Below are 26,624 nucleotides of genomic sequence, written 5' to 3'. Positions count from 1 at the left end.
AGCTGTGCACTCTTTCCCCTACAGGCCCCTGATATGAGCAGCTCTGAAGAATTTCCCAGCTTTGGGGCTCAGGTGGCCCCCAAGACCCTTCCATGGGGCCCCAAACGATAATGATCAAAAAGCAGAAACCTCTCCAGCCTGCTGACCCAAACCCCACCACACATGGTTTGTTTCAATCTGACCCAGCGGCTGGACCCTCCATAAATTGTTGACGCTTCCCCCTCCCCGAGGTCTCGCAGTGAAGCTGGGCACGCCAGCTCTCACGTGCCCTCAGGATCTGCTCCCTGACGCCTTCGCTCTGGGACGGCTCTCCACTGTTGTGAACACTAACAGAGGTAATTGGACATTTCCCTATCAGCGTCCTGGCTCCTCCAGCATGTCAGTGAGGCTCTGGCCTCCACTATGAGAGCTCCACAGCTGTGGCTGAGTCTACTTCCTGTGTCATGACCTCAGGAAATAAATTTCCTTGACTTTATAAAAGCCAAAACGTTTGCCCTCTTCCTTTCCCACCTCCTTCCCTCCCTCTGCTTGCCATCCAGACCCTCCTTGTCGAATGCAATCCACCTTCTTCCAGCTGCCAAAAAGCCCACTTAGTCCAGACCACAGGGTGGGGAGGAAGACCCAGTTTGCACACTGGGAGCGCCCAGAACCAAAGGACAGCCGCGGTGGAGCCAGAGGGGACCAGAAAGGCAGAAGGGTGACCCGGGTTCTCAGGCGGTCTTGGCTTTACACACGTTGGGGTCTGAAAGCGCCAAGTGTCTCCACCCCTGCACCACACGGCACTGGAGACCCCAAGTCTGGTGAGCGGAGCCTGAAGGCAAGGCCTCATGTCTCCATCTGGGTCCACTGCGGCTGGCATGGTGGCCTTGTGTGGCCAGAGAAGCGGGACAGGGAGAGGGGAGGCCCGCAGAGCCGTGGTGGAGACCTTCTGCTCCTCCCTCGTGCCCACCCTCACAGATGCCTGGTGTTTGAGCCGTGTCCTTTCTACCTCAGAGCCAGCGTGGCGTGGCCCCGTGCTTAGCGGAGTGCCACCCCGGCGCTCAGCCTCTCAGTTTAGAGGTGTCTGGTGGTGGCATGTCTGCTGCGGCGCTGGGGCTCACCCAGGCTGTCCTCTGACACGTGCCCAGATGCTGTGTGCAGGCTCCCGGAGTTGGCTTGGAGAGGCAGGCTTCGTGGTCCTGGGGTTGGCCAGGACCGGAGTCTGGGCGCTGATAAGGGAGAGTCTGTCTTTCTTGGGCGCGTGGTGGGTAACTGGGGGTGTTGGACTGCAGGCCTTGCCAAGACAAAGTGCCCCCCCTGTCCCCCCAGCGGCTGTTGAAGGTCTGCTCTGGAGAGGAAAGGGGGCCCCGGGCAGTGCGGAGGCACCTGTGTGGCGTGGTGTGTGGGAATGAGGACGGGCCGTTTGTCTTGCTGTCTGGCCCCCCATCCCTGCCTGCACCCCCACAGAGGTGACTGGGTCTTGTCCTGTTGTCCCACCCCGAGATCCTGGAGTTCCTAGGGGCCAGACGTGTGTCCAGCACACAGCCTGGGCTGTCCCCGCGTCCCCCTCCTTCACCCGAGCTCCGTTAACTGAAGCTTGGTGACCTTGCAACTCCCGTCCACTGTGGCAACCTGCAGTGTGCCCATCTCTAGGAGCGACAGACTGGGGTAGGAGAGAACACGCATTTGAGCGGGCAGGCTGGGTGACCCCAGAGTAGGCCCAGTGAGGAGATGGGGGGAGGAGGGGAGGCGCTGCCTTGCCTTTCTCTGGGACCACCCCCTCCATCTCTTGGGGAGCCTGATTGGGAAAGGGTACCTCCTCTCCCCCTGCACGAGGTTTGGAGCCTTTCTGTTGGCCATCTTGCTTCCCTCTGCCTGCCCCTCCGACTCCCACGGCGTCTACCCAAACCCCTCTTCCCTTCGTCTTTTCTGTAGCACCTTCCACAGCCTTCACCCCTGCCCTTCCTTAGAGGTGAATTTTAAATTTTCTCAACAGGTTTTTTTGCACATCTGCATTTATTGCTAAATGTCATAGATGCATTCGTTCCCCCCCTTCCCTAAACTGTATTTGGGATCTTGTGTGCTCTGTTTTTGGTGGTTGTTACTAAAGATTGCTTGATGACCCTGCCCAGGCCTGGTGTCCTGCAGCCACCCCTGCTGCCGGGACGGCCCTGGGCAGGGTGGGGTGTGCGTGTCCATTTCCTTTGTTGAATGTCTTCCATATCATGTGTTTCCATAGCTATGATCCGTCCCTTGGCCTTAATTTTGGAATCTGGAGATTATATGCAAACATGTGTAAAGGCTTATGAATATGGATGACACTGGAATTTTATAAATTCTAAAATAAAACCCAAAACTGGATAACGTGTGCTAGAACTCATTTTATCATGCGGCGTGTCTTGTTTTGGTCCTGTGAGACCAGGGGTGTCTTCCACATGCTCTTGAGTGGTAGCTGGAGATCCACATAGTTCTAGTCTCTGGCGTGATTCTCCCAGGTGGCATGTGGGCGACGGATCAGTGCCCAGAGCAGCAAGGCGCTGGGGGGAAGCAGGCAGTGGGCTCTGAGCAGTGAGGGGAGCCAGCAAATCAAGTATGAAGCCACCTGCCCTGGGGGCTGGGAGGGCGATGGCAGGGAGCAGCTCCAGCTATTGGGACTGCAGTCAGTTGGCCTTGGGGGCCCCCAGCCAGCACCTGGGAGGTAAGGTGCATGAGCAGAGACCCAGGGTCACTGAGGGCACAGCTCCCTGGGCCAGGAAGCGGCAGGAGGTGAGCTGTGTGGCCTCTTGAGGGCAGTGAGCCTTTGATAGCTCTGGGGCCTCTGAGTCCCTGCCCTCCAGGTGGGACTGCCAACTTGAGGTGACCCCTGTGACCTCAGAGGGAGGGGACTGGTGAGGCCTGGCCAACTCCTGGCGTTGTAGGCTGTGGGCCCAGACTCTTCTCGGAGCCCAGGAAGCTGTTGTCCTTTGTTCCAGAGAGAGCCTGTGAGAGGGCGCAGGAGGGAGTGAATGGACTGACTGTGGTCTGTCACGTGCCAAGGCAGAGCGCCCGGACCAGGTGCCATGCCACTGGTGGATGAGGGCAGGGGACGCAGGAGGGCCGGGGGGTGGGGGAGGCGGGAGGCGCTCACCTCATTCTCAGCCAGCGCCTGCTTGGCCAGGTAGTATTCCCGCTTCACTTTGACCTCCACAGACTCGGGAATGTCACGTACCAGGAGGTCGAGGACACGGCCAATGGAGAACACCACATGCTTGGGAGTGGGACAGGGGATGAGCAGAGGGGGAGGGCACCCACCCCTTGGTAGGACAGATACCTAGAGTGGCCCGAACAGGGCCCGCTGCGGGCACCTGCTCCCCAAGTGTGGGCTGAGCTGGAGAACAGGAGTGTAGCAGAGGAAGCCCCGGAGGAGGCAGAAGCCACAGCTACAGAGACCCGTCTCAGGTTCTGCGGCCCCGTGGAGCCTCCTGGACACACTGCAGTGCCCAGACACAGAGGCCAGGCAGGGAATGACCACTTCCAAGATGGGGAGAAGACGGTGCTCAGGAGAGCTGTGATGGGACCAGGTGATGGCGCGTCTACAACCCCATCCCCCCAACGCACGCACACCGCATGGTGAATCAGGCAAGGCATCCCGGGGCCGGGGGATCTGGGAACCTGGCTAACCTCAAACACAATGACGAAGGCCAGGCGGATGGCCAGAAGATTCCAGTAGGTCGGAGAATACTGCCCATCATCTCCCCTGAAAGCCTGGTACCTGCAGGAGACCCGGAAGTCAGCGTGGGCAGCTGGGGCGCCTGCTCCTGGGAGGTTGGGCCCCGCGTGCCTGAGGGCGCCTGAAGGAGGAAGCGTTCCTAAGCAGGGTCCTCTGACAGGACCTTTCGCTTTCAGTGCCCCCCTCCCCTGCAGCCTAAACTGGGCCCCGCGGTGGCAAATGTCCTATTGTCCAGGGGATGTGCTAATACGGCATAAATCTGTGCTTGAATGGCTGGCGTCACCCTCCTCGACACGGTGCAAATGCGCCATTCCGGGAGGCCGGCAGCGAGCTGTCCGCACCTGCGCCTGCCCGGCACAGCTCTCCCCGAGGAAGAGCCCGCTGCTTCCCGTCGGTCATCCCGCCGTCCTTTGACAGCGGCTTGTACTTCCGATAAGATGCGGCATTCCATTTTGTGACATAAACTTACATGCTGCCCTCCATGGAAAACACTACCAGGGCCAACTTCGTAGGGTGAAAAAGATCTCGAATGTTAAACTGTAATTGAGGGGAAAACCATCGATGAATGCAATAAACTTTCAGTGGCTAAACCAGACACAACGGAAGAGGGACTGTGGGAACGTGGAGACAATTCTCTGAAATCACCCTGAATGCTCTGCAGAGAGCGAGAAGATGTAAAAAAAAAAAAAAAAAAAAAAACACAAAAATTCACCATGCCCTCGAGAGACATGAAGGGAAAACAGAGGTGCTCCAGCGTGGCAGGAGTTCCAGAAGCCGAGAATGCAGACAAGAGAAGCTCTATTTGAAACCACGAAATGGAGAGGTTTCCAGAACTAAAGAAAGACATCACCTTTTAGATGAAAAGCATATACTGAGTTTCAGTGAGAAACTTTTAAGTGGACTTGACCATGACAGAGACCTGTTAGTAAAACAAGTCAAGGAAAATGAGCAAAAAACGCTGTCATGCTACCGATGCTTCGTGCGAGAAGAGCCACGTCACAAGACAGTAATCGTCCCAAAGAGCCGAGGGAAACAGCTCAACCTAGAATTGTATGCCCGCCATTTGAAGGACAAAGAGATATTTCCCGACGTAAAAACCAGCCTGCGTCAGGGTTTGCAAACACGCCATTCCTGAAAATGCTGTTCCAGGGTTCACTTCAGCAAGAATAAAAATAAACTCAGAAGGAAGGCAATGCAGAAGGAACCGTAGCCACAGAAGCTGCTAAAATATACCAAATAGATGTGACTAACAAATGACTAAACGTGTTTTTATTTCTTAATGGTAAAAACTAAAACTCTAACAATAAGGTGCAGTGCTGGGTGCTCAGCTGGCTGTGAAGTGTGTGAAGATCCTTGTCACATGCAGGGAAAGGAGACCAGCGAATCCCTACGGCCTTGGTTAGGGACGTTTATAGAGTTAAAAATGCTACAATTGTAAGTGTAACCTCCACGATAATAAAAATGGACACTATCAGTTCCAAATGAGCATGAAGAAGAAAAGAGAATACTTCTACTCATCCACCAGAAAACAAGAGAAATAAAGAAAACGAAACGAACAGGAAAAGCATCCTAAGAAGAGGTCACAAATACAAACTTATTTGCAACTCAAGAGAACCTCAAAACACATAAAGCAAGAGGTGACGGGACGACAGGGGGAAGCCGACAGCTACATTCCTGCAGAGTCCCGCTTAGAAAATCTGAACAGTAAGACTAAGAAGCTTTACCTCCTAAGGACATAGCGAGCCTTGCTCCAAAACACCAGATTCGAGTTCACTTGAAACAGCCAAAATCCACTGAGCAGGTCGTAAAGGAAAACTCAACAAACGGGAGAAATTTGCAACATCTGGACTCTTCAGGTTCTCTGAGCTCCAAGCAATGACCCCAGAATCAATGATTTTTTAAAAGTAGAAAAACAAAAACTCCGCGTTGGGGAGCTTACCCTCAATCGCTCGTGGGTAAGGAGGTGACAACTGCAGTGATGAAATCCTCAGAAGGACAGAGGTGTTACCCGTGAAATGAAGCGTTTACGGGGTGGGTTCAAGTAAGATTACATAAATTCGTTTTTTAAAACCCAAGAAACACAAAACAAATGAGTTAAGTGTGTCAAGTCCAGAAGATTGATTAAGAGGAGAAATAAAAATTCTATCTGAAAAAATGAGGTCATAACTACCAAAACGGAAGAGCTTAAGAAAAATCTAAGACAATATGATGAACAGGTTTGTGTCAGCACATTTTAAAAAGGTAGCTGAAATAGTTTTCTGTAAATAAAACTGGCAAAACGTCCTTGAGAAGCCTCTGCCCCTGAGCGGGCTGGGACTGGGACGCACAGGGACCTTCCCCAGGGCGTGGTGCCGGAGGGGGCCCGGAGGCCGGAGCCGCAGGGCCGGGGTCCGGGAGCCACCGCCCTGCCCCAGGCACCGCCCCCCAGCCCCGGCGCCCCGCCCCGGCCGCGCCCCCAGCCCCGGCGCCCCGCCCCCGGCCGCACCTGCACGTGCGGTTGTGCGCGGACGCGAAGGCGGGCGGGGCGCGCGCCAGCGTGAAGTTGACGAAGCCGTGGAGGTCGCGGGCGCGGGTCCAGCGGTAGTAGGCACGCGGCAGGAAGTCGGACGTGAAGGCCAGCAGGAAGGCCTGGGCGGGGCGAAGGGTCAGCGCGAGCCCGTCTGCGCGGCCCCGGCGCCCGCCCCGCCCCGCCCGCCCGCGCGCTCACGTTGCTGACGACCGCCAGGTGCGCGATGCCCGCCAGGATGTGGGACCAGATGCCGATGTCCTGCGCGCGCTCGGCCACCGGGCGCCGGTGCTGGCAGACGAACTTGCGCGCGTCCAGGCGGACCTCCACCCAGTTGTTGAGCAGCGCGAAGAGCGGCGCGAGCGGGCACGCGGCCACGAAGATGGTGACGAAGCCGAACTGCAGCACTGCGGACGGGGGCGGTCACCGCCGGGACCCCCACCTGCGGCCGCCACTGCCCTCCCGGAAGCCTTTGACAGCCACCCCCGCCCCTGGGGACGCTCGGGCCAGCACCTGCTGCTCCTGCCCTTGCCCCTCGGATAGACTGAGCTCCAGAGACCCCTCCCCCAGGAAGCCTCCTCTGACCGCTCACAGGGCGTGCCTGGCGTTTCTGCCGGGCTTGGGCCTCCCTGTGCCCCCCGAGGTCAGGGACTCTGCAGCTCTCCTCCCCAGTGCTCAGACACCCTGTTGGGCTCATGCAGCGGCGGAAGCAGGAGCCTGCTTTTGATTTGGGGGCTGGCTTCTCCATTCACCCCTCTCAGGGGAGCTTTAGGGAATGGATTTTTTTTTAAGTAATGTCTACACCCAACATGGGGCTCGAACTCACAACCCTGAGATCAAGAGTTGTATGCTTGTCCGACTGAGCCGGGCAGGGACCCTGGGAATGGCTTCTTGAAAGCGATTTCTGAGTCTTATGTGAGCATATGAAGGGGAGCATGGGGTCCCATTTCTTGTCTGGTGGAGTAGGGACACACGAGGTCAACCCCACTCACGTACCATGAAAAAGCATGTGTCTCCCTCAAGAACTGTCCTACTCCCTATTATCCGTAGAACAATGGATAGTAACAATCTATGACCCTTTCTGCTTTGGGTACTGGAGAGCTCAGGGCGTTGGGTTTGGTTCAGGCGCTGCACCTGAGACGATGACTGGGCGTGATCGATTCCCCTCCTTTATCTCTGAGTAAGACCCCGGACTTGCAGGGACGAGGACCTTAGTAGACACAGACCTTGCCCTCCCAAAGTGCTTCAGCCTGCATGGGGAATGAGCCACAGGCACGGGGGCCGCCTGACTAGGGCACAGTGGAGTCCAGCAAAGAGTGTGGGCATCGAGATGATCTCTGGGGAAAATCACCTCCTAGGTGTAGCCGCGTCTTGTGCAGGCCCTTGTCCCCACCCCCAGGGCCCGTCTCCCATGCACTCTGCTTCTCTTCTCACTCCTGCCACATGGCTCTGGCCCATGCTTGCTGGCACCCCACCCAAGGCCCCCAGGCCCTCTTCTGAACCCCTGTGCCGGCAGTGCTGCCCCTTCCCATCCTTGGCCATCCTTTCACGGGCACTCCTCTCTCCAGCCCCCGCAGTCTCCTTTCTGGAATCTTGGCGGGCCTGGCTCCACCAGGGATCCTGTCGCCACAGGCCGATGAACACAGATGCCCATCCCTGCCCACAGTGCTGGCCGAGGCCGTAGTCACTAACATGGCTCCTACCCATTTCCAGGTACTCTTCAAACAGGCCCTCACAGGGCAGAAGCTCGTAGTCGGCCTCCCAGGGCGCCTGGCCAGCTGCGTCAGAAGGCCGAGCCTTCCTCTTCTTGGAGCGCAGACGGGACTTCTGCCACCAGCCCTGTAGCTTCCTGGAGGTCGAAACACCCGGGGAAATGGGCCTGTTCTTCCAGGCTGGGCCCTGCGTGCTCCACAGTTCCAGGGCTGCAGGGGGGATGGGTCTGGGGCCATAGGGAGGGCAGGGGCGAAGCCTCTGCAGCACAGACTAGCGGAGAGCATCTACACCTCAGGGGTGGGGGGCATCCCCTCCCCCGCTCCCCGCAGCGTCCTCTGGAAAATCAGCATTGCTCACGGAAGCTTTCTGGGGGAATGGGCTCCTCCTGGGAACTGCAAAGCAGGTGCCAAGAGCTATGTCAAGGTTGGGAGGGGGCAAAGGAGGGCAGTTGCTGTGCCGGGGGGGGGGCACATGTGTGTCGCTCCACCGTATTTGGGGTTGGGGGGACATGTACGCCTGTGGCTTTGCCATACCGCCACTTGTCCAGGCCCTGTCCCCGCCAGGTGCTGAGCTACGCCCTGCCCTTGTAATCTTGAGTTCCGCTTCCCCGCGCCAACTGTGCGGAGAAGCGAGGCTGTGCCCAGAGGGGGGCGTGGGTTGGTCAAGGTCCCACAGCTACGTTTCATGGCGCCCCAGGAGAGCCAAGCTGGGAGCTGCTAGGGAGGGGAGATCGGGTGTGCAGGGGGGATGGGAGGGTGTGCATCTTGGCTGCAGCCTGCTAGGGGGCCCAGTTGCCTTAAGGTGGGCCACAGTGGTGCCAGTGGTGGTGGCACTGGGGAGATGGGAGGCACCTGAAGCCTGGGGCCTCCGTGCTCCTCGCTGGTGCTGCCCTGGAGGCTGGGGTTGATGAGGAATGCCCCGGCCCGGCCAGAGTGGGCTGCAGAGAGATGGGCCAGCCTGGGCAGGGGTGGGCCCGGGAAGCCAGGACTCCCCTGACACAAGAGCTGGCCCCAGGGCAAGAGACCTTAAGGAAGCCCAAGCAGCAACCGCACGGGGTGGGGTGGCACAGAGCCCCTGGGGCAGATGGCTGGGGGCAGGCCCTCCCACTCGCCTGCAGCTGAGGCCTTGAGGTCCAGGAGGCACCGGACCCACCTTCCCTCCACCTCTACTTCCAGGCTGGACTGGGAGCTGCTGCCCCAGACACCCCTAGGTCCCACGGTCCCTGGTCGCTGCCCGGGCAGGGCGGGGTTGACTCACGGGACGAGGATCTCCTGCACGTTGTTGATGACCTGCTTGCCCACCATGATGACCAGGAGCTCCTGCGCCAGCTCAATGAGGCAGCCTCCGGCCGCGCACTACAGCAGCGGGGTTTCCGGTCAGCTCAGGGGAGGGACAGGCCTCACACCCACCTTCTGGACACCTGAAGGTGGCCCCCTGCCATGCTGACACCTCCCTTTCAGACATGCCACGACACATTGAGGACTGCAGAGACCCTCCCTCCCTCCCTTGACCTCACCCAAGCCCCCCAGAGACTCCCAGACTGTGCAGAAGGATGATGGGGGTGCTGCTGTATGGCACCCCAGATTTCCTTTGGGGACCCACGCAGGGTTATGTGGGGCTGACCCTAGCCTGTGGCTCCAAGGAGGACTCAGGCCCCCCTAATTGGTGACCCGAGTTAAGTGACAGTTGGGCTGGGACTTTTAAAGGAGCTCCTGAGACAGCATGCCTTGCACAGGGGTACTGAGTCAGGGGGTGTTGGGCCAACTTCAGGCATCTTCCTCACTAGGTAAGGGGAACCTGCCTGAGGGCACAGCCAATGCTGGGGAAAGAAGTGCAATGTTGTTTAAACCCCTGGATCCAGCCATACCTGACCCCACAGGGCCGGGAATATTTTCAATACCAGAGCCAGTGACACTCCCTTTTTTGCTTAAGTCAGTTTGAGTTAGCAACTTCTTCCACTGGTCACTGAACGCTGCTTAACTGATAGAGTATGTCACGCACAGTCATGCCCCTGAGTTGGGGTCCCAGTGGCCCTGTCCCTGAGAAGCCCCTCCCATCTCATGTGAAACTGGCCCCTCTGCAGTCAGCAATCGGGTTGGGTCACAGCCCAGACCTGTGGGAAGGAAGGAGACCTTCTCCTCGGAAAGGAGAAGAGGTGATGAGCCCAGCGGGAGCTGTGAGAACCCCGTGCATGTCCCCCGACCTGGCACAGTGGCCTTTGGGGACTGCTCCAGGCACAGCCCTCACACTGCCCCTGGGCTCGGGCACGCCTGGCCTTCCACAGCTGAGGAACCCCATGCACAACGGCCGTTTGGGGGGCGTTTTCCACAATGCCCCAGAGGGTCCAGGGCAGAGCTGGGCCCAGGGGCTCATGGCAGTGACTCCCTCACTCAACTACTTATGGGCACCCCCTTTCCGCCTGCTCCCCAGCCCCTCACATGCTTCCTGGGGTGACACCCAGAACAATTACTTGCACCCAAGTCTTTATCTTGGGGTCTGCTTGGGGGACCCACACGACAGCGATCCTGCAAGTTGTTTAACTTCCACTTTGTGAGAAAGCCTGGCTCTCACGGCAGCTTGTGCTAACGGGGCTGGGGCCAGCTGTGGGGAGAAGCCAGGGCCGCCCTGGCCACTGGCACCTAGCCCTTGAAGGTTGCCAGCCTCTGCACCCCACTCCCCTACGGTGGCTCAGGTCCATCACCGGGGCAGGAACCTGGCTCAGGTGTGCATCAGGCCACGCGGAAACGGGGGACACGGGTAGGACACGTGGGCCTGGGGGTGGAAGTGGTGTGAGTCCCGCGGGGCTCTGGTGACTCAGGAGGCACGCCTCGGGGTCTCCACGTCCACTGGTGGGTGCTGGCCTCCCCACACACTCACCTCCTCGTTGCGGACCCCAAACAAGGTGTGATAGTTGCCCGGGTATCCCACAAACCTGGAGGAGAATTGAGTCCCAAGGCCAGGAGTGAGGAGGGGCTGCTGCCCTTCCCCCTGCCAGGCCCCGTGGAGGAAGCACGAGGCGGACCCTGAAGCCCGGTTTGCTGGGTGAACCCAGCCAGGGCTCCTGTGCCAACCGCCCCCCTTCCCCAGGCATCTGGACGGCACCCCAGTGCCCACCCACGAGGGTGACCACGGGGAGAGCCATGGCCAGGGGGAGCGGCGCTGACCTGCCCTTGAAGAAGGCAATATAGATGGGCGAGGAGTAGAAGTTGACAAACTGGAAGATGAACACCTTGAGGGTAAAGGCGTCCTCGAACTGGGTCTGGGTGCGGTGCATTTCTGCAGCACAAGGGGCCTCGCTCAGTCCCCGCACCTGAGGCTGCCTCACCCAGCCAGGGCGGTGGAGGTGCCGGAGAGGGGGATAAACGGGGGAGTTGAAGGGGACAACCGTGTCCAGAAAAGGGGGACGACACAGCCCACTTTTGCAGGGAGACCCTGGGCTGCTCCTCCAGGGCCCTGCCACTGCTGTCCCCCCACCTGGAGCCTCTGCCTGGGACACCCGCCCCCCACGCTGAGGGCCACCCCACCCTCGCTTTCTCTGCAGCACTCCGTCCCCCCCCCCCCATGGGCACTGAGCTCTCTGTCCCTCTCCCAGACCAGGCTGGTAGCAGACAGGAATCTGTGGAAGGACTGTCCGGTTCATTTGCATTTGCCTCAGGAAATGCGGGGCAGGGAAAGGAGGGGGAGAGGCTGGTAGAGAGGGCGCCGGAGAGGGGCAGGAAGAGCAGAGGCACAGCTCAGCTGTGGGGGTCTCTGGCTCCCCCCCGCCCCCCGCTGAGGCCCAGCTCTCTGCTACATAAATTGCCCCGGGGAGGGTCCGACATGGCCCACCTGTGCCTCACTCAGACATAAGGACCCAGCAGATGGGAGAGAAAGTCATGTTCTGGTCTCCAGGGCTGGGCAGGTCCCAGGGTCAGGGCCCAGAAGCCTGGGCCACTCACCCCATCTGGTCAGGATGTGAGCTAGGGCCACGTAGATCTTGGAGAGGATGAGGATGAAGACCAGGTTCACCACCGACCCTGTGAAGCTGGCGATGCGCGAGGCCTGATGGGAATCGGTGGTCAGAGTGGAGTGGGGGATGGGTGGTCCAGCGCCTTCCACCCACCAGCTGGGCAGGTGGGGGCTCACCCAGGCTGCGACGAGGGTGTTGTCCGACCTGGACACGAGGATGGCCATGATGGCCCGGTACAGGATGATGGACACAAGGCACATGACGACCACGGCCACCTGTGGGACAGCCAGATGCATGAGCCCCCATGCAGTGGCCTGACACCGCTGTGCCCTCTAGACCAGGCTGTGCTCTGTGCCCCTTCCTGGTGGAGGGCAGAGTGGGGGAGGGCGGGGAGGAACGTCATTAGGAATAGAGGGTGGGCATCATCTGGGTGTTGAGGGGCCGCTGTGCATTGTTCTTGGACCCCCACCCTGCCCCTGCACCAACCAAACATTGGGAATTGCTAACATCTTGGAAGGGGAGGGAGGGTGGTCCCATCAGGAAGCCCTTTGGCTTCCAAGGCAGGGTGTGGTGGAGCCCTGTGCGGGGACCCCACCCCCCATCCTGTGCTTGAAGGATGCCCCAGGCCTGCCTCCACGGGGAAACATTCCCAGAGCCCCTGTCTGGCCCACACCCTCCTCTTGCACCCTGGACCCCCTGGCTTGGCCCCAGGCTTGGCCCCCTCTCTGGAGCCCAGGCACCCAGGGGCCTTTCTGGGGGTTGTGAGAGTCTTGGGGTCACGGAGGAGGCATCGGGCTCCCGGCTCCCAGGGGAGAAGTGGTGACAAAGGTGCCCCACATGGTCAGGAGGATGAAGACTTGACGGGGACGGAAGGCCAGGGCAGCAGGCATCCCTCACCATCATCAGGACCACCACGGAGCCCGCCAGCACTCGGCGCACACGGCTCCTCTCCGGGAAGTAGGGCTCGTCCTCACCAGTGATGGGGTTCAGGGCCGTCATGGGGGCCGAGGCGGCAAACTGGGGCCGAGGCCTCTCCTGGAAGGGAGCCAGGGTTCAGCAGCGGCCCGCACCCACGGGGGGAGTGGCCACTGCCTGGGGCCCCACCTCGATGTCCTCGTAGTCGGAGCAGCCCCAGCGGTAGGCCAGCGAGGCACTCTTACGCTTCCAGTACTCGAGGAACAGCACGGCCCACAGCGCCATGAACACGCTGAAGAAGACGGTGCCTCCGTGGTCGAAGAGCCGGCCAGCCTGCGGGGTGGGGCGGGGCGGGGTGTCTCCGGCTTGCTTGTGACTTGGCGCCCCGTGATTCCCAGGGAGTTTCCCTTTGGGAATGGCAATGCCTCTCCTAGGGCTGCGCGTCACGGTACTTGGAAGCAGGTGGCTGGGGAGGGGTGCTGCCCCAGGGTGGCCCGCAGCCAGAGGCTCACCGCACCCGACAGATGATTAGGGGATGAGACGTGGGACCGTCAGAGCTGGTGAGATTTTCGGACTCAGAGTTCATGCTGTAATGGGCTGAGACTTCGGGGATGTTGGATGGGGGTGAATGTGCTTGGCACATGGGATGGACATGAAATTTGGGGGGCCAGAGGGTGGACTGTAGTGGACTGAATTGTGGGCCCCAAAGGAGATCTCCGGCTGGAATCACGGAATGTAACCGGATTTGGAGTAAGGCCTTTGCGCACGTAGCTAAGGTAAGGACCTCCAGATGGCAGCACCTGGATGGGGCCCTAAGCCCCATGACAGATCCTTACGCAAGCAGGGGGAACAGAGCCGCACACTGGAAAGGCCAGGGAAGGTGGGGGCAGAGGTTGGAGGGACACAAGCCAGCAGACACCAAAGACACCCGCGGCGCCCGCGCACTAGGAGAGCGGCGTGGAACAGCTTCTGCAGAAGAAGCCCCACGGCACCCCATCCTGGACTTGTGGCCTCCAGGACTGTGAGAAAACAGGGTTTTGTTGTCTTAAGCCCCTCGGTTATGATCATTTGTGACAGCAGCCCTAGGAAGCCGGTTCAGATGGGGTCCCAGAGGCGTGTCAAAGTGTGTCTGGTCTGAAGGTCCATCCTGGGCACCAGGTCTCCAGGCCCACGTGTGGGGAATGCAGGCAAGGCCACGAGGCCACTGTTCCCATGGAAAAGGGGACGTGCCCAGGCAGTGTGCGGGGCTCCGGGACTCCAACGTGCCTCCTGCCTCCTGCTCAGTCTCTCCCTGAGAGTTTCAGGGCTTGCCTGCCTTGGCAGGTCTCCCTGTTAACCTTGGCTGGTTATGCATAACAACAACGAGAAGAGAGCCAAAGCACGGACACCGACCAGGTGGGAACATTGCTACGGAGGTTAGATAGCTCACAGGGGCAAGAGGATGTCTGCCTTCAGTGGTGTGGGGCTGGGGTTCTAGACGGGACAGGACCAGAAGCCAGGGGAGCTGTCTTCCTCACCTGACCCACTCGGCTCCGTACCTGGACCAGGGTGCACGCGCTGGAGAGCAGCCAGAACGGGCAGTCGAGGCACAGCGGGCACATCTCAAAGCTTTCCTTGCTATTGCACAGCTCCTGCCTTTGGGGCACAGGGGCGGGTTGCAGGAGCCATGGGGCGGCCCCCCATCAGTCCCACACCTCACCCTCTCCCTTTCCACCACGGCAGGCTCAGCATTTCTTTTTAAAAAGTAGTTTTAGACTACATGCAATGATAATTTTGGGGTTAACTTTTTGAAGTTTTAGCTCCATAATGAAGTAAAAACCAAGCCCATTTACTTATAAGAAACACTTATTCTATTATAAGAAGCAAGGTGAATACCAATAAAATTAGCCCAGGAGCCTGCCTCTCCAGCTGTGTCAGCCTGGGAGCCTGCCTCTCCAGCTGTGTCAGCCTTCCAACCAGGTCTACAGGAGGGCAGGGATGTGCTCGGTGCTCACCTCCGTCCCCAGCTTTGCACAGGGCCTGGCTCCTGTGGGTCCCCCAACCATACACACCCCCTCCAGAGCCACAGGGCAAGTGCTGGGAGCTGAGAGGAGAGGGCACTTACGTGGGTATGTCTGAGAACACCAGGAAGCAGCCCACCAGGAACACCAGAGTGCCCACTGCCGCTGCCGGCAGGAGCCAGCCTGTGTAGAACCCTGCAGGGGCAGCACCAGGGTTGGCCATCGGGACCGGGTGGAGGAAGTCTGGGAGTCAGCTCAGTGCCCCGTGGGCCTGTGTAGCCAGCGCTGAGCTAAGCACTGGGTGGGGGTCTGCTCAGCCACGCTTGTCCCTCGGGCACCCCCATCCGGCCAGCAGAACCTCAGACCTTCTGGGAGGAAGCCAGCAAGGAACGGTGCTCAGGCACCGTTCCCCTGGCAGCTCTGAACGAGCTCCACTCCTGGCCTCTGCCCCCCCTACCATTGACTTTGGCCCCCGACCCCCCAGGGCTCCTGGACATCCCTTTCCTAAGTCCCATTTGCCTCTACCCACTGCGCCCGGGATGGACGTCCTGTCCCTGGGAGGCACACAGCCCACTGCGTTCCAACCCGTGAGACAGATGGGGGTCCAGTCTGGATGCTTCCCTGCCCCCGCAGCCCACCCCACCATAGCCAGGTCCCTCAGTTACCCCCAATCTCTCCAGCGGACACCCCACAGCCTCCCATGGGTCTAGCCCAGCCCCCGGCCTGGTGTCCTGCCTCCAGGCCCAGCCTGCATCAGCCAGAGTGACGCCTGGTCTGGAAGCCCGATGAAGAGCCTGTCCTCCTGCCCTTTGCGGCCCTCCAGCCTGGCTTCGCTGTCCCCTGGCCCTTGCTTCTCCTGGCCCCGAGAGGGAGCCTCGGGGTCCTCACACATAGGCTGCCCCCGCCCTATCTGGGTCCACAGTGGCTGTGGGTGGCCTCTCCTGTGTCACCCATGGCTGGTGCGCTCAAGAGGGCAGGGTCCCTGCAAGTGCACAGCACCCCAGCATGGCCAGCCTTCTGAGCACAGGCCCGAAGGACTGCTCAGGCCCAGGCAGGAGAGCACCCTGCTGTGTTTGGGGATGAGAAAGGACTTCAGAAGGGGAGGGGATGGTTCTGCACCGGGGCTGGGGCCAAAGCGGGCCTGTGAGGGGAGCAGGGAGTCCCAGGCTGCCCAGGGCAGAAGGTCATTCCAAAGGTGCCAGCCTGCCTGGGCCCCCGGGCAAGGGTGACCTCCGCCGTTCGGGAGTCCTGCAGTGGTTCAGGGCTTCACAGGCCACAGCTCGTGGGTTGGGGACACTGGGGGCTGAGTCAAGAGGGGCTCTACCTGCAGAAGGGGGTTCCCAGTCCCTCCCTAGGGCGTGAGGAGGGCCCCAGAAGGGCCACAGGTATATTACGGGGGGCTGACAGTGGCTGGGCGGGGGTAGGGCTGGGAGTCAGGAAGCATCTTCCTTGGGGGGTCAGCGTGGCTCCCCTCTGGGGGGGCATGGGTTAGCAGCCTGAAGACCGAGTTGGGGGTGCGGCGGTTGGGAGGGGCAGCGGGGCAGCACTCACCGAGCCAGGCGAAGTAGAGGGCCACCTTCTCCCCGAAGTACCTGCGGACGTGGTCTAGAGGCTGGTACTTGTTCCACTTGCGCCAGCGAGCCCAGAACTGGAACAGGACCTGCCTTTGGGTGAGGCCCGGGGCCTGCGGGCCCTCTGGGGGCGTCCGGAACGGGCCCTGTGGACAAGAAGCCTCCCTGGGGAGAGCCTGGCTGGCCTGGGCGACACTACTGCACCCTCCCCGAGGTGTGGGAGCCAAGTGCTGCTCGAGGGACGGAAGGGTGACATTGGGGGACCAGGGAGCCATGAAGACCTCTCCGAACAAGGGGCATCTGAGTGGAGCCCCTCAGCCAAGGCTCCTGGGGTCCAAGACCAGGGCAGGGAAGGTGGGGCCAGAGCGGGTGGGGCCGGCTGTGCCTCCCAGAGAATGACAGCGCCGTCAGCGGTTGGGGAGGGGGCACCGGGTATTCCCACCCATGTCCCCACGGTCACGCAGTGGTGGGTACAGGCCTGCCCTGCCTCACCACCCCTTTGCGCAGCTCTGAGGACTCACGGTGGGTCCTGTGCACGAGGGCCCAGACCCACATAGTGGGCATTTTGTCAAGGACACTGGTCAGGCTGACAGGTGCCCCTCCCCCGTACTGCCCTCTTTACCTGGCTTCGTGAGGGGCACGGGAGACCCCACTGTCTTCCCCAAGATGGAAACTGCCCAGGGAGAGAGCCACCGGGCCGGTCACATGGCAAGGAGGGTGGCATCGGGCCACCCACGGCTTCAGACAGGCCACTGTGTGGCCTGATGCCACCCTAGGTGTGCTGCGGATCCCAGAGAGACCGCCCAACTGACCACGGCTGCCTAGCACGGAGGGCAGGCCCTGGGGTCCTGCTTGGCCAGGAACTCACCCTCACACCCCAACAACCAACCCTCTGGTCTCACATCATGCAGGGGGAAGGCCGCGCTGAAGATGCTCTCTGCCAGCAGCTGGTCGATCCCGCACAGCCCTTTCTTCTCGTGGCAGTATGGGGTCTTGGCCAGGATGGCAAACAGCTGCGGGGGGGGGGGGGGGGCGGGCGTGGCCCAGTTACCTGTCACGTGACAGCAGGGCAGGACCGCCTGGCCCACTCAGCTCCTGGTTGAGCCCTCTGCTGACAGTGACCGTACTGCACGGGCCCAGCTCTCGCTCCTGCGGCCCCACGCACCACAATCCCACCTTAGAAACGCTGACACCTTGGCCAGAGTCACCGGACTCACAGGACGCAAGGCCGGATCTGAACCCAGGCCCTGGCCCCTGCACAGCCTGCTCCCAGCCCATACTCTGGGCAGGAGTCAGCCTCCATCTGGATGCCTGCGTCAGGGGTGGGCACTGCCCCTGCCCCGGGTAGCCCACAAGCCCACTGTGCCCTTCGGTGGTCAGCAGGGAGCTCTCCCGGGCAGGCCTGTCCTCCTGTCTTTCCCCACCACAGGCATTGGAACGGGCCTCGCAGAGCAGCCTGTCTGAGGGATGCTGTGGGTCCACTCTGGCCCTCGGTCCCCTTCCCTACCAACCAGCAGGACCCACGCCCACCTGGGCCCTGGGGGTCCTGGAGGGGTGCTGAGCAGGGTCTCTACAGTGCAGTGAGCCAGGGGCAGCCTGGAAGCCTCCAACCCCCAGCCCTGAGGGGCCCCCAGTGCTCTGATCACAGGAGAGCCTTCCTGTGTCCATGGAGGCCTCTGTCCCCAGCTCGGGGCCACAGCGGGGACCCCCACTCACAATTTGATGCCTCTTGGTGCTGGTGAAGAAGGTGTCTTGGTTGTCACTCCCGAGGAACCTGTGGGGTGTGGAAGTTCAGAGCTCCAGCACCTGCAGGGGCACACGCATGGGTGTGCACGTGGGAAGGGCACACTCGAGGCTTCATCTCACACCATCGACTCCTTTCTGGAGGCAGGAAGTCACAGTAGGTTCTCTAGACAGCCCAGAGACCCCTCCACACAGGCTGGGCAGAGGGCAAGGCAGTGGGGGAGTCTTCCACGTGTCCCCCCGGCTCTGAGCACGGGATCAACGGCCTCGTGGGTGGTGTCTGGAGGTGGCCTGTGTGGACGGACGATGGACCCCAGGATCTTGGGAAGTCCCCCAGGCCTGGAAGGAGGTGTTCAGCCTGGGCAGTGAGACTCCCTGGGGGTCCTCAGTGCTGGTCACCGACACCGGTCCCCATCACCCCCGGCACTAGCCTTGTCTGCAGGCTGGGGCTGTTCCATGCACATGGACGGGGCCCCCCTCGGTGTCCGCCTCGGAAGCGAGGCACCTGGCCCGAAGACCCTGCCCACCCACCACAGAGCTGAGGCTGAGCAGGAAACAGACCTGAGTGTCCGGCCAGGTTTGGGGGATGTTTGTCCCCCAGCACACCCTGACTAATGCAGACCACGTGGCCCACTTGAGAGCATGTCCCCTGTTGGAAGCTCCAGGGAGGGAGAGCCGGGGAGGGGGCGCCATGTTTGAGCTCACTCAGCCCCTGAGCCTCGCGTGGACGCATTCGGCCAGTTCTCTGCGGCGGGAGAGGCTGTCCGGCCGGGCTCGGCGGGGGCCCCAGTCTCACCTTGACAGCTTGCTCGCTTTGAACTGGCAGGAGTAATACTCGGGGGGCACGTCAGGCACGTCCTCCTGCAGGATGTTGGGGATACCCAGCCACGCGAGCAGGCCCGCCGACCAGTTGGAGGCCTGGTTGGGCAGCTCCTGGAAGGCATCGTCACCCGGCTCCCACTCTCGAGCGGATGCAGACACCGAGGCTGAGTCCACGCCGTGGGGCGGGGGTGTGAGGGTGTGCCGAGTGGGCAGCAGGTGAAGGGCTCCAGCAGAGGGAGCCCACCTGCCATCCCCTGCCATCCCCCGCCCTGCTGCGGACCCTGTGGGGAGAGACCAGGCCAGCCCCCGCCCCTCTCGGCCTCGGGCCTCAGGGCTGCTTTGCTGGTCAATTTGAGGCCCAGAGCTCCTCCAGGCAGGAAGAGACAAGAGGGCGGCCACGCCTTTGTCCACCCTCGCACCACGATGGTCAGAGGGAGCCGGTACAGTGGGCGGCACAGCGGCCCCCGGGCAGGTCACCTGAGGTCAGCTGGCAGGCTGGGCCTGGCCCTCAGTGGGTGGCCGGGGGAGGGGTGGTCTGGGCCTGGAGAAGGGACACACTCCCTGGCTGCCCACTTGGGGCAAAGATGGGGGTGGGAGGGGCCCTCAAGGACACTGAGTGGGGCGCCTCCAGGGTGGTCGGTGCCGTGGGGGACCCCGGGTCCACGCGGTACCTGCAGGGGCAGCTTCAGGCGCAGGTCCTCCGCGTAGTAGCAGAGCACGGCCCAGGGGGCGCTGAGGAGGAAGTAGTGCACGGCGCCTGCCTCGTCCTGGACGTCGTGCTGCGGGGACGAAGGGCTCCGTGAGAGCCTGCGGGGTGCGTGCGGGGTTCACGTGTGTGTGTGTGTGTGTGTGTGTGTGTGTGTGTCCATTCCCACTCCTGGAGAAGACAGATGTCTCTGTAGCCGTGGTAACGGCGCCCCAGCTGTCGGATGAATGGCACGTGCTAGTGCGAGCGCACCGCCGACGCCAAGCAGGCCGTGAGCATGGCCGCCGGGAGGCCAGCCCATCGGACGGACACCCCCCCCCCGGGACCAGCGTGACCCCACGGGCTGCTTGCTGAGACCGCCCGCCCCGCCCCACTCTTCTGACTTAGGGAGGCAGTCGAGTCAGCGTTTGGTTTGCAGACAGTGAAAGACGGTCTTGGCCTTTGACAAGTCACGGGACATCCGTGTTATGTGTGGACATGTGGAAGTGTGCACACGTGTGTAAGTGGGCATGACTCTTGACATGTGTGTGCATGTGGGCAGACGTGTGGCAGGCGCTCCTGGAGCCCTGAGATGGGGACTTGCAGCGCCTCTGCCCCATGTATGCAGGTTTCCAAAATTCCTGCCTAGTCCGGTGGCCGCCAGGCCTCGCCGCCACAGCAGCCTGGCTTCCCTAGATGCGCATGCCCAGGCCCGCGGCCGAGGGAGCAGACACACCGACGCGGACCTGCTCGGCGCTTCCGGCACCCGCAGCCGGTCGTGCTGTGTGCCCACAACTGCCCTCTAGCCTGCCCCTGCTGTCCCCCGTGCTGGTCCCCCACAGCCTCCACAAAAGGGAAGCTGCCCAGCTGGACGAAGCTTCTGCCAACTCAAGTGGCCATGCTGAGGAGCTTTTTCCACAACAAAGGGGCGGCATCTTTTCAACCCACCCACCAGACTGCCAAGTGGATCCAAACTCGAAGGGGAGGGGTGTTGGCTCTGGAGCCTGATCCCCTGGCTCCGGCCCCGGGGAGGCGCGTCAGGGGCGGGGAAGGCGAGCACAGTACACAGCTTTCCCCGCGAGGACCACTCATGAAGGGGCTGCATCCACACGGGGAGCTGAGTGGGGATGGCGGCCCGGCAGCGGCCGCCCCGCCCGCAGGGGTGCGTCTCAGAGCCTCGACTGGGAGCTGGCTGAGCGCGGTCCTGCTCGATTGAGTTCAAACAAAACCAAGCTGCGTTGTTCGCAACATCGAGTTGGAGCTGAGACGATAAAGACACGTGAAAACGCGAGGAACGTCCAGTCCAGGACTGGCTTACTCTGCGCAGGGAGAGGACACCTGACGGCAGGGACTGTTCCCGGGGCCAGGGAGGGCGGTGGGAAGGGTGGGCGGAGACACACAGGGCGAGGCCTCAGGGACGAGGTGACGTGAGGGGTGTGGGGCGTGCAGCGAGATGGACGAGGCCTCAGGGCCACATCCCCCACCGGCCAGAGCCCCGCGCGGCCGCACACGCTCTGCTGCGGCTGGATGTGCGCTCAGTGGGGCCACTGTGACAGAGGACACAGTCCGGGCAAGGGGCTGCTTTAGCTGCTGAGCTCTGTACATGCACACTGCCGTCAGCACAAGGGTTACGCCTGGGCACACTGATGCGGACAACCCAGGATGTGGTTCTGAGCTTTCAGGTGGGTCTGAAGGGCTCTGGCTCCCAGGAGTGCCTGGCTGTGCGAGCGTGCGTGTTGCGCTGGCCTGTGGTCAGTGGTTCCACAGCCACGGGGAGCTCGCCGAGGGGTGGGGCACCCAGCAGGACTTTGGTGCTTGGTTTGTTCCGGGGCTCTGGACCCCATGCCCTCGGGCCTAGTCGGGAAGGTCATGGTGCATCGAACAGATGCAGAGCCCACCACTGACCCCAGGTACCTGGTCCACACATAGCCCAGCTGCACGGAGGTTATCCAGAAAGGTCTCCCTCCAGGCCGTGTGTGTGTCTGTCTTGTCCCGGGTGGCGCTGTCCTGCTGCTGACCCAGCCTCAGGTCTTCCTCCCAAACAAGGACAAAGTCTGCTAGGAACCAACAGGGACAGAAGCCAGGGCTGGCATCCCAGCTGGGACGCTCAGCTTCCTGGTGGGAAGAAGGAGCCAAGCTCTCAGACACTTGACCTTTGCTCTGTGTCTCCCTCCCAGCCCTCGCTCTGGTCCTGGTCAGGGCTGGGTGGGCTCCAGGAGGGCACCCGCTGGTGGGAGGGGCTGCAGAGGGGCTGGGGCTTGTTCCTGAGAATGCTCTGCGGCTCCCGGCTCTGCACCGCTCACAGGGGCCTTTAAGGACTCTGAGTGCAAGGCGCCATCAGAATTCCCTCCCTGCCATAGGGAACTGTGAAGGCTGGACAAAATGTGGGAAGCCCCTGCTTTTCTGACATGTGCAAGAAGGAATCAACACACCACAAGGAGTAAATAAATAGGTAAATAGCAAAGTAAAACTATTTCTACTTACAGATGACATGATCTTATATTTAGAGAATCCAAAGGAATTGACAACGAAATTATTAGAACTAATAACAGGCTTGGCAAAGTTGTGGACACAAGATCAGCATACGGAAATCAGCTGGGTTTCTATACACTAGTGATAAAGAAGCTTACAATGAAATAAGGAAACCGCTTCTATCTATAGCAGCACCACAAATAAAATATTGACAGGCAAATTTAACAAAAACTGTGCAAGACTCAATACTTTGAAAACCACCAAACATTGTTAAAATAACTTGAGGAAAATGAGCATGAATCAGAAGATGATTATTATAACAATAGCATTGCTCTTGGAATTAATGTATAGATTCAACACAATCCTATCAAAATCCCAGCTGCTTTTTTGTGGGGTTTGTGTGTGTGTGTTTTCAGAATATGACACGTCTAAAATTCATTTGGAAATACAGGAGACCCAGGATGAAAAAAACAATGTTGAAAAAGAAGAACAAAATTGTAGGACTCACACTTTTTGACTTCAAAACGTAACATGAAGGTAGAATAACCAAGACAGTGTGGTACTGGTAGAAGGATAGGCATACGATCAATGAAACGTACTTAAGATTCTGAAAATAAACCCATATATTTATGGTTAATCCATTTTTTTGGTTTTTATTTTTATTTTTTTTACAAAGGGGCACTACAGTTCAATAGGAAAAAAATAGTGTTTTCAGCAAATGGTGAGAGGACAAGTGAATATCCAGATTGAAAAGAATGAATGTGGACCCCTACCTCACACCATACACAAAGTGAAATTACGGTCTTAAGATAAAGATCGTAGACCTAAGTGTAAGAACCAGAATGATACAGCTCTCAGGAGGAAACAGTTGTACGTCTTCATGACCTGGTTTAGGCCATGATGTCTTAGATATGACACCAAGAGCTTAGCAGGAAGACAGAGACTGAGGGACTTCGTCACAACTAAAAAGCTACATGCTTCAAAAGCACCACCAAGAAAGTGAAAAGTAACTCAGAGAGTGGGAGAAAATATTAGCAAATCACATATCTCATAAGGAACCTGTATCTAATATATATAAAGAACTTTTTCAACTCAACACTACAAAGACGAATAGCCCGGTTTAAACATGGGCAAAGATTTTGAGTAGACGTTTTTCTGCCGAAGACAGACAAGTGGCCAACAAGCCGGTGAAGAAATGCTGGGTATCGTCAGCCACGAGGGACTCACAGATCAAAACCACAGCAAGATGCCACTCGGTCCTCACTAGGAGGACTCATCAAGGCAGAGAGCAGGACCGCTCGGGGTGACGCGCAGAAACCGTGGCGTTTATGAAGTGGTAATGGTCACTCTGGAACGCACAGCTGGGCGGTTTCTCGAGAGTGTTCAACACCGAGTCGCCATGTGACGCTGCTGTCCCTCAGTGCCCTCAAAGGCATATGCCCCAGAAAAGAAACACGTCCCCACGAGATCTGGGGCACGAATGTTCACTGCTGCTGTGTTATTCACGTGAGCCACGGAATGGGAGCCTCCAGAATACCCATCACCTGCGCTTTCGGGGAGACAGCCGCAAGTGGGGTTGCCGGCTCACCGGGCGGCTCTAGGTCTCACTTTCAGGAGCTGCCGCCCTGTTCCCCACAGCGGCTGCACTGGCTGCCGTTCCCGCCAGCAACGCCCGAGGGTTCCAGCTTCCTCACGTCCTTGCTGACACTTGTTATTTTCTGCTTTATTTTATTATTTTTAATAGTCGCTGTCCTGATGGGTGTGAGGTGAGGGTGTCTGCTCTCTGGGGCTTGGGGGGCGGCAGGAGGTGGCGGCGGCGAGGCCCTGGGGGAGGGGTGGGCTTGCCTTCTTCTGGAGATGGGAGCAGGAGAGAGGTGGGCGGCCTCGGCCCCCCGGGAGCCCCTCCAGCCCCGCCCCCTCAGGAGGGACCCCCCCCCCAGGCAGATCCAGCTCCCCAGCCGTGTCCTGCTCACCGCCAGGCCCTCACCACAACCCGCGCATAGCATGGACACCAGGGCTGGTGCAGGAGATAGTGCTGGGTGGGGGAGGGGCGGCCTGTTCCCGGGGATGGTGACCGGCCGCCACCCATGGACATCCCATCTGGGTCTCCACCCCCAGGACTAACATGGGCACGGCTGTCAGACACTGGGAGGGGCTCACCTATTTGGGGCTTGGAAGGGCTCCCCACCCTGTGGGCGGCCTCCTGCTGTCCGTTCAGCTGGAAGGAAAGGAAGAGGCGTGGCTGCATTCTGACCCCGATGACTCCTTCACATTCTGCCACCCCCCAACCTCAGCCCCCCCAGGGACACAGAAGGACGAACAGAGGACACAGCCACCATGTGGGGGCAGACCAGTTCCCAGACGCAGGCACGTCCAGCGCTGAGGCCAGCCTCATGCCCCTCGGCCTCCCGAAGGCCACATGGGCCTCCAAGCACCTGGCTGGGCTGTGGGCAAGGGTCAGGCTTGTAGGTGGCATGGGCAGGACCCAGGGGTGCCCACAACTGAGGGCCTCCAGAGGCTGGAGGAGAGCCAGACAGCCCCCGAAGTGGCTCTGCACACAGGCTAGAGGCGGTCACGGGGCCCAGAGGGTGGGATCACTTGGGCTTTCTAGAAGGTCCAGGTGACCCCCGGGAAGGTAACAAAACACCGTGGACACAGCTGACGTCCTCATCCCTCCTCTGGGGCAGGGGCTGTCGGGGTTTGCCCCCTCCCAGGCCACGTCCATGCTTTGCACACGTCAGAACACGGCATTTTAAGGAGCATTTCTGTGTTTAAGCTTCAGGACATGATATGCATCCCTCTAGCTTTCCTTCACGCCGGTGGGACCTGGCCTGTCCCTGGCTGCGCCCGGCCTCTCGCCTAGCCTGTCCCGGGGGCTGTCTGCACGTCCCCAGGGCCGGTGAGCTCGGTGGTGACCTGGGAGCCTCCCCCTTCCTGTCACCAGGGCAGCTCGAGGGCATCGGGTGAGGGCAGTGGGAAGACACCACGGCCAGGGTCGCTGAGTCCGTGCCCACTGGGGGCCCCAACTGGGGCCGTTATCTTCCGGGACTCTGAGTCTCACCGGGGGGTGGGGGCTCAGGCCCGGGCAGGGAGAGACCCCCTAAATCCACTGTGGACTGCGGGCCTGGGTCCCAGGGAGGGGAGGCGAGAGGCTGCCTCCTGAGCTTTACCTCAGAGGTGTTGGCTGTGCTCCCGTACGAGTCGCCATTCTCGGCCCCGGGGGCCATGTCGATCAGGATGGTACTGTCCTCCTCCTGGGCCTGTTTCCGCAGCATCCCGCTCCTGCAGCCACAGCACCAGGCAGGCACGTGAGACGTGGTCCCCGTACTGCCACGCAGCCCACGTGAACCCACTTCGCTGGGGAGGGCACAGGCTGGAGCAACAGCCAGGGTGGGTGCCAAGCCGAGCTGTCCCACCTGGAAGCACAGGACGGGCCCCTCCGTGGGCCTCCAGCTCCAGGAGCCGACCAAGGAGAAGGAGGGAGGGTTTGGGAGGCTTGGCCCAGCAGCGGTCTGTCTGTCTACCTGTCCAGTGTGTGCCTACCTCCCTCTCAGTCCTGCCTGGGGTGGCGGGGCCTGAGGGGGCGCAGAGGGGTGGGCTCAGAGACCCCCTCTTCTCTCTGCCCCTCTCCCCCCGGAGGAGCAGATGGTACTCTTTAATAGAGACGAGGCGCCATCAGGGAGGCTGACCTGGCCATGCTGACCCTGCGTCCTCCCCACCTGGCCTCTGGGTACCTCTGTGGGGAGGTCAGGCGCCACTGTTCGGTTGACAGGTTGGCAAAGTGGGGCAAAGAGCAAGAGGAGCCCTGTGGCCCGCAAGGGGGGTTTTGGGAGGAGGCTGGCCGTCTGCCCCAGCACCGGTGATGAGGACCGTCAGCAGCCGAGGAGGTTGGGAGGGCGGAGGGTGGAGAAGCCACAGGAGGCGGGAGGGATGGCTCATTGAGGCCAGAGAGCCCGAGCCCCAGAGACGCAGGGGTGTGAGCCTGCAGCCCCTGACTGTCCTCCAGGGTCCAGACGGCCCAGAGCCCCGGCATCATGACACGGTCCCTCGTACAGCCCAGTGTGGGCCCTGGGGCATTTCTGGAGGAACATTCTCAAGAATTCGAAGCCGCTGGCCGCCTTCGGGGCTGCCGAACACCCCTGCTGTGGTGAGCGGTGGGGGGGGGGGCAGGGGCGGGGCGGTGTCCCCTCTGAGCGCTCTGTGCAGAGGGGATGGGGACAGAGGATGCCCGAGCCACAAGGGCCACAGAAGGGATCTGCTCCATGGTGGGCCCACTGGACAGGTGGGAAAACGGAGGATCCCTAGGGCTGGAGGTGCCCTGCCCAAAGGCACCCTGAGCACCTGGCCTTTCTCACCACCCCCCCACCCCCGCCAGGGCCAGGCAGGCCTCGAGGGCGCCAGGGTGAACCTTGGAGCTTCTAGCTGCAGTTCAGGGCACTTGGAGCCCCGATGGGCTGAGGGTGCTCACCCAGCCTCCCAGGAGTCCATCTCCCCACCTCCCACCCCAGGGCCCTTGCATCACAGAACGGGTTCCCACCTGGCACGGCGGCTTCCGGAAGA

The 26,624-nt window shown here is 60.6% G+C and overlaps 2 protein-coding genes across 8 annotated transcripts in view; one reads left to right on the top strand and one right to left on the bottom strand.

Moving 5' to 3' along the window:
- Positions 1-2,343, top strand: part of HDLBP (high density lipoprotein binding protein) — a 71,377-nt gene extending 69,034 nt beyond the window's left edge. For all 7 annotated transcript variants that reach the window (XM_045795863.2, XM_045795860.2, XM_045795865.2 and 4 more), the window contains exon 28: positions 25-2,343. In XM_045795863.2, the coding sequence (XP_045651819.1) occupies positions 25-111 (87 nt within the window). In that variant the 3' untranslated portion in view covers positions 112-2,343. The remainder of the gene's footprint in view (positions 1-24) is intronic.
- ANO7 (anoctamin 7) lies at positions 2,334-26,624 on the bottom strand. Its single transcript, XM_087865119.1, has 24 exons — positions 26,602-26,624; positions 25,235-25,346; positions 24,225-24,282; positions 21,507-21,646; positions 19,579-19,686; positions 18,882-19,018; positions 18,059-18,116; positions 17,245-17,355; positions 16,323-16,488; positions 14,876-14,966; positions 14,310-14,406; positions 12,961-13,104; positions 12,754-12,891; positions 12,033-12,131; positions 11,846-11,948; positions 11,072-11,183; positions 10,785-10,839; positions 9,165-9,262; positions 7,898-8,043; positions 6,396-6,601; positions 6,174-6,316; positions 3,640-3,730; positions 3,107-3,226; positions 2,334-2,958 (listed from the first exon to the last, which is right to left on the bottom strand). Exons 2-24 carry the CDS (start codon positions 25,337-25,339, stop codon positions 2,851-2,853), a joined length of 2,634 nt encoding a protein of 877 aa, XP_087721245.1. The 5' UTR covers positions 25,340-25,346; positions 26,602-26,624; the 3' UTR covers positions 2,334-2,850.

The sequence above is a fragment of the Ursus americanus genome, chromosome 1 (assembly GCF_024610735.1).
Source record: "Ursus americanus isolate L20-20 chromosome 1, mUrsAme1.1.p, whole genome shotgun sequence".
In the NCBI taxonomy this organism is placed as follows: Eukaryota; Metazoa; Chordata; class Mammalia; order Carnivora; family Ursidae; genus Ursus; species Ursus americanus.
Note: the sequence above shows the minus strand (reverse complement) of the source record. Positions and strands in the feature narration are given on the sequence as shown.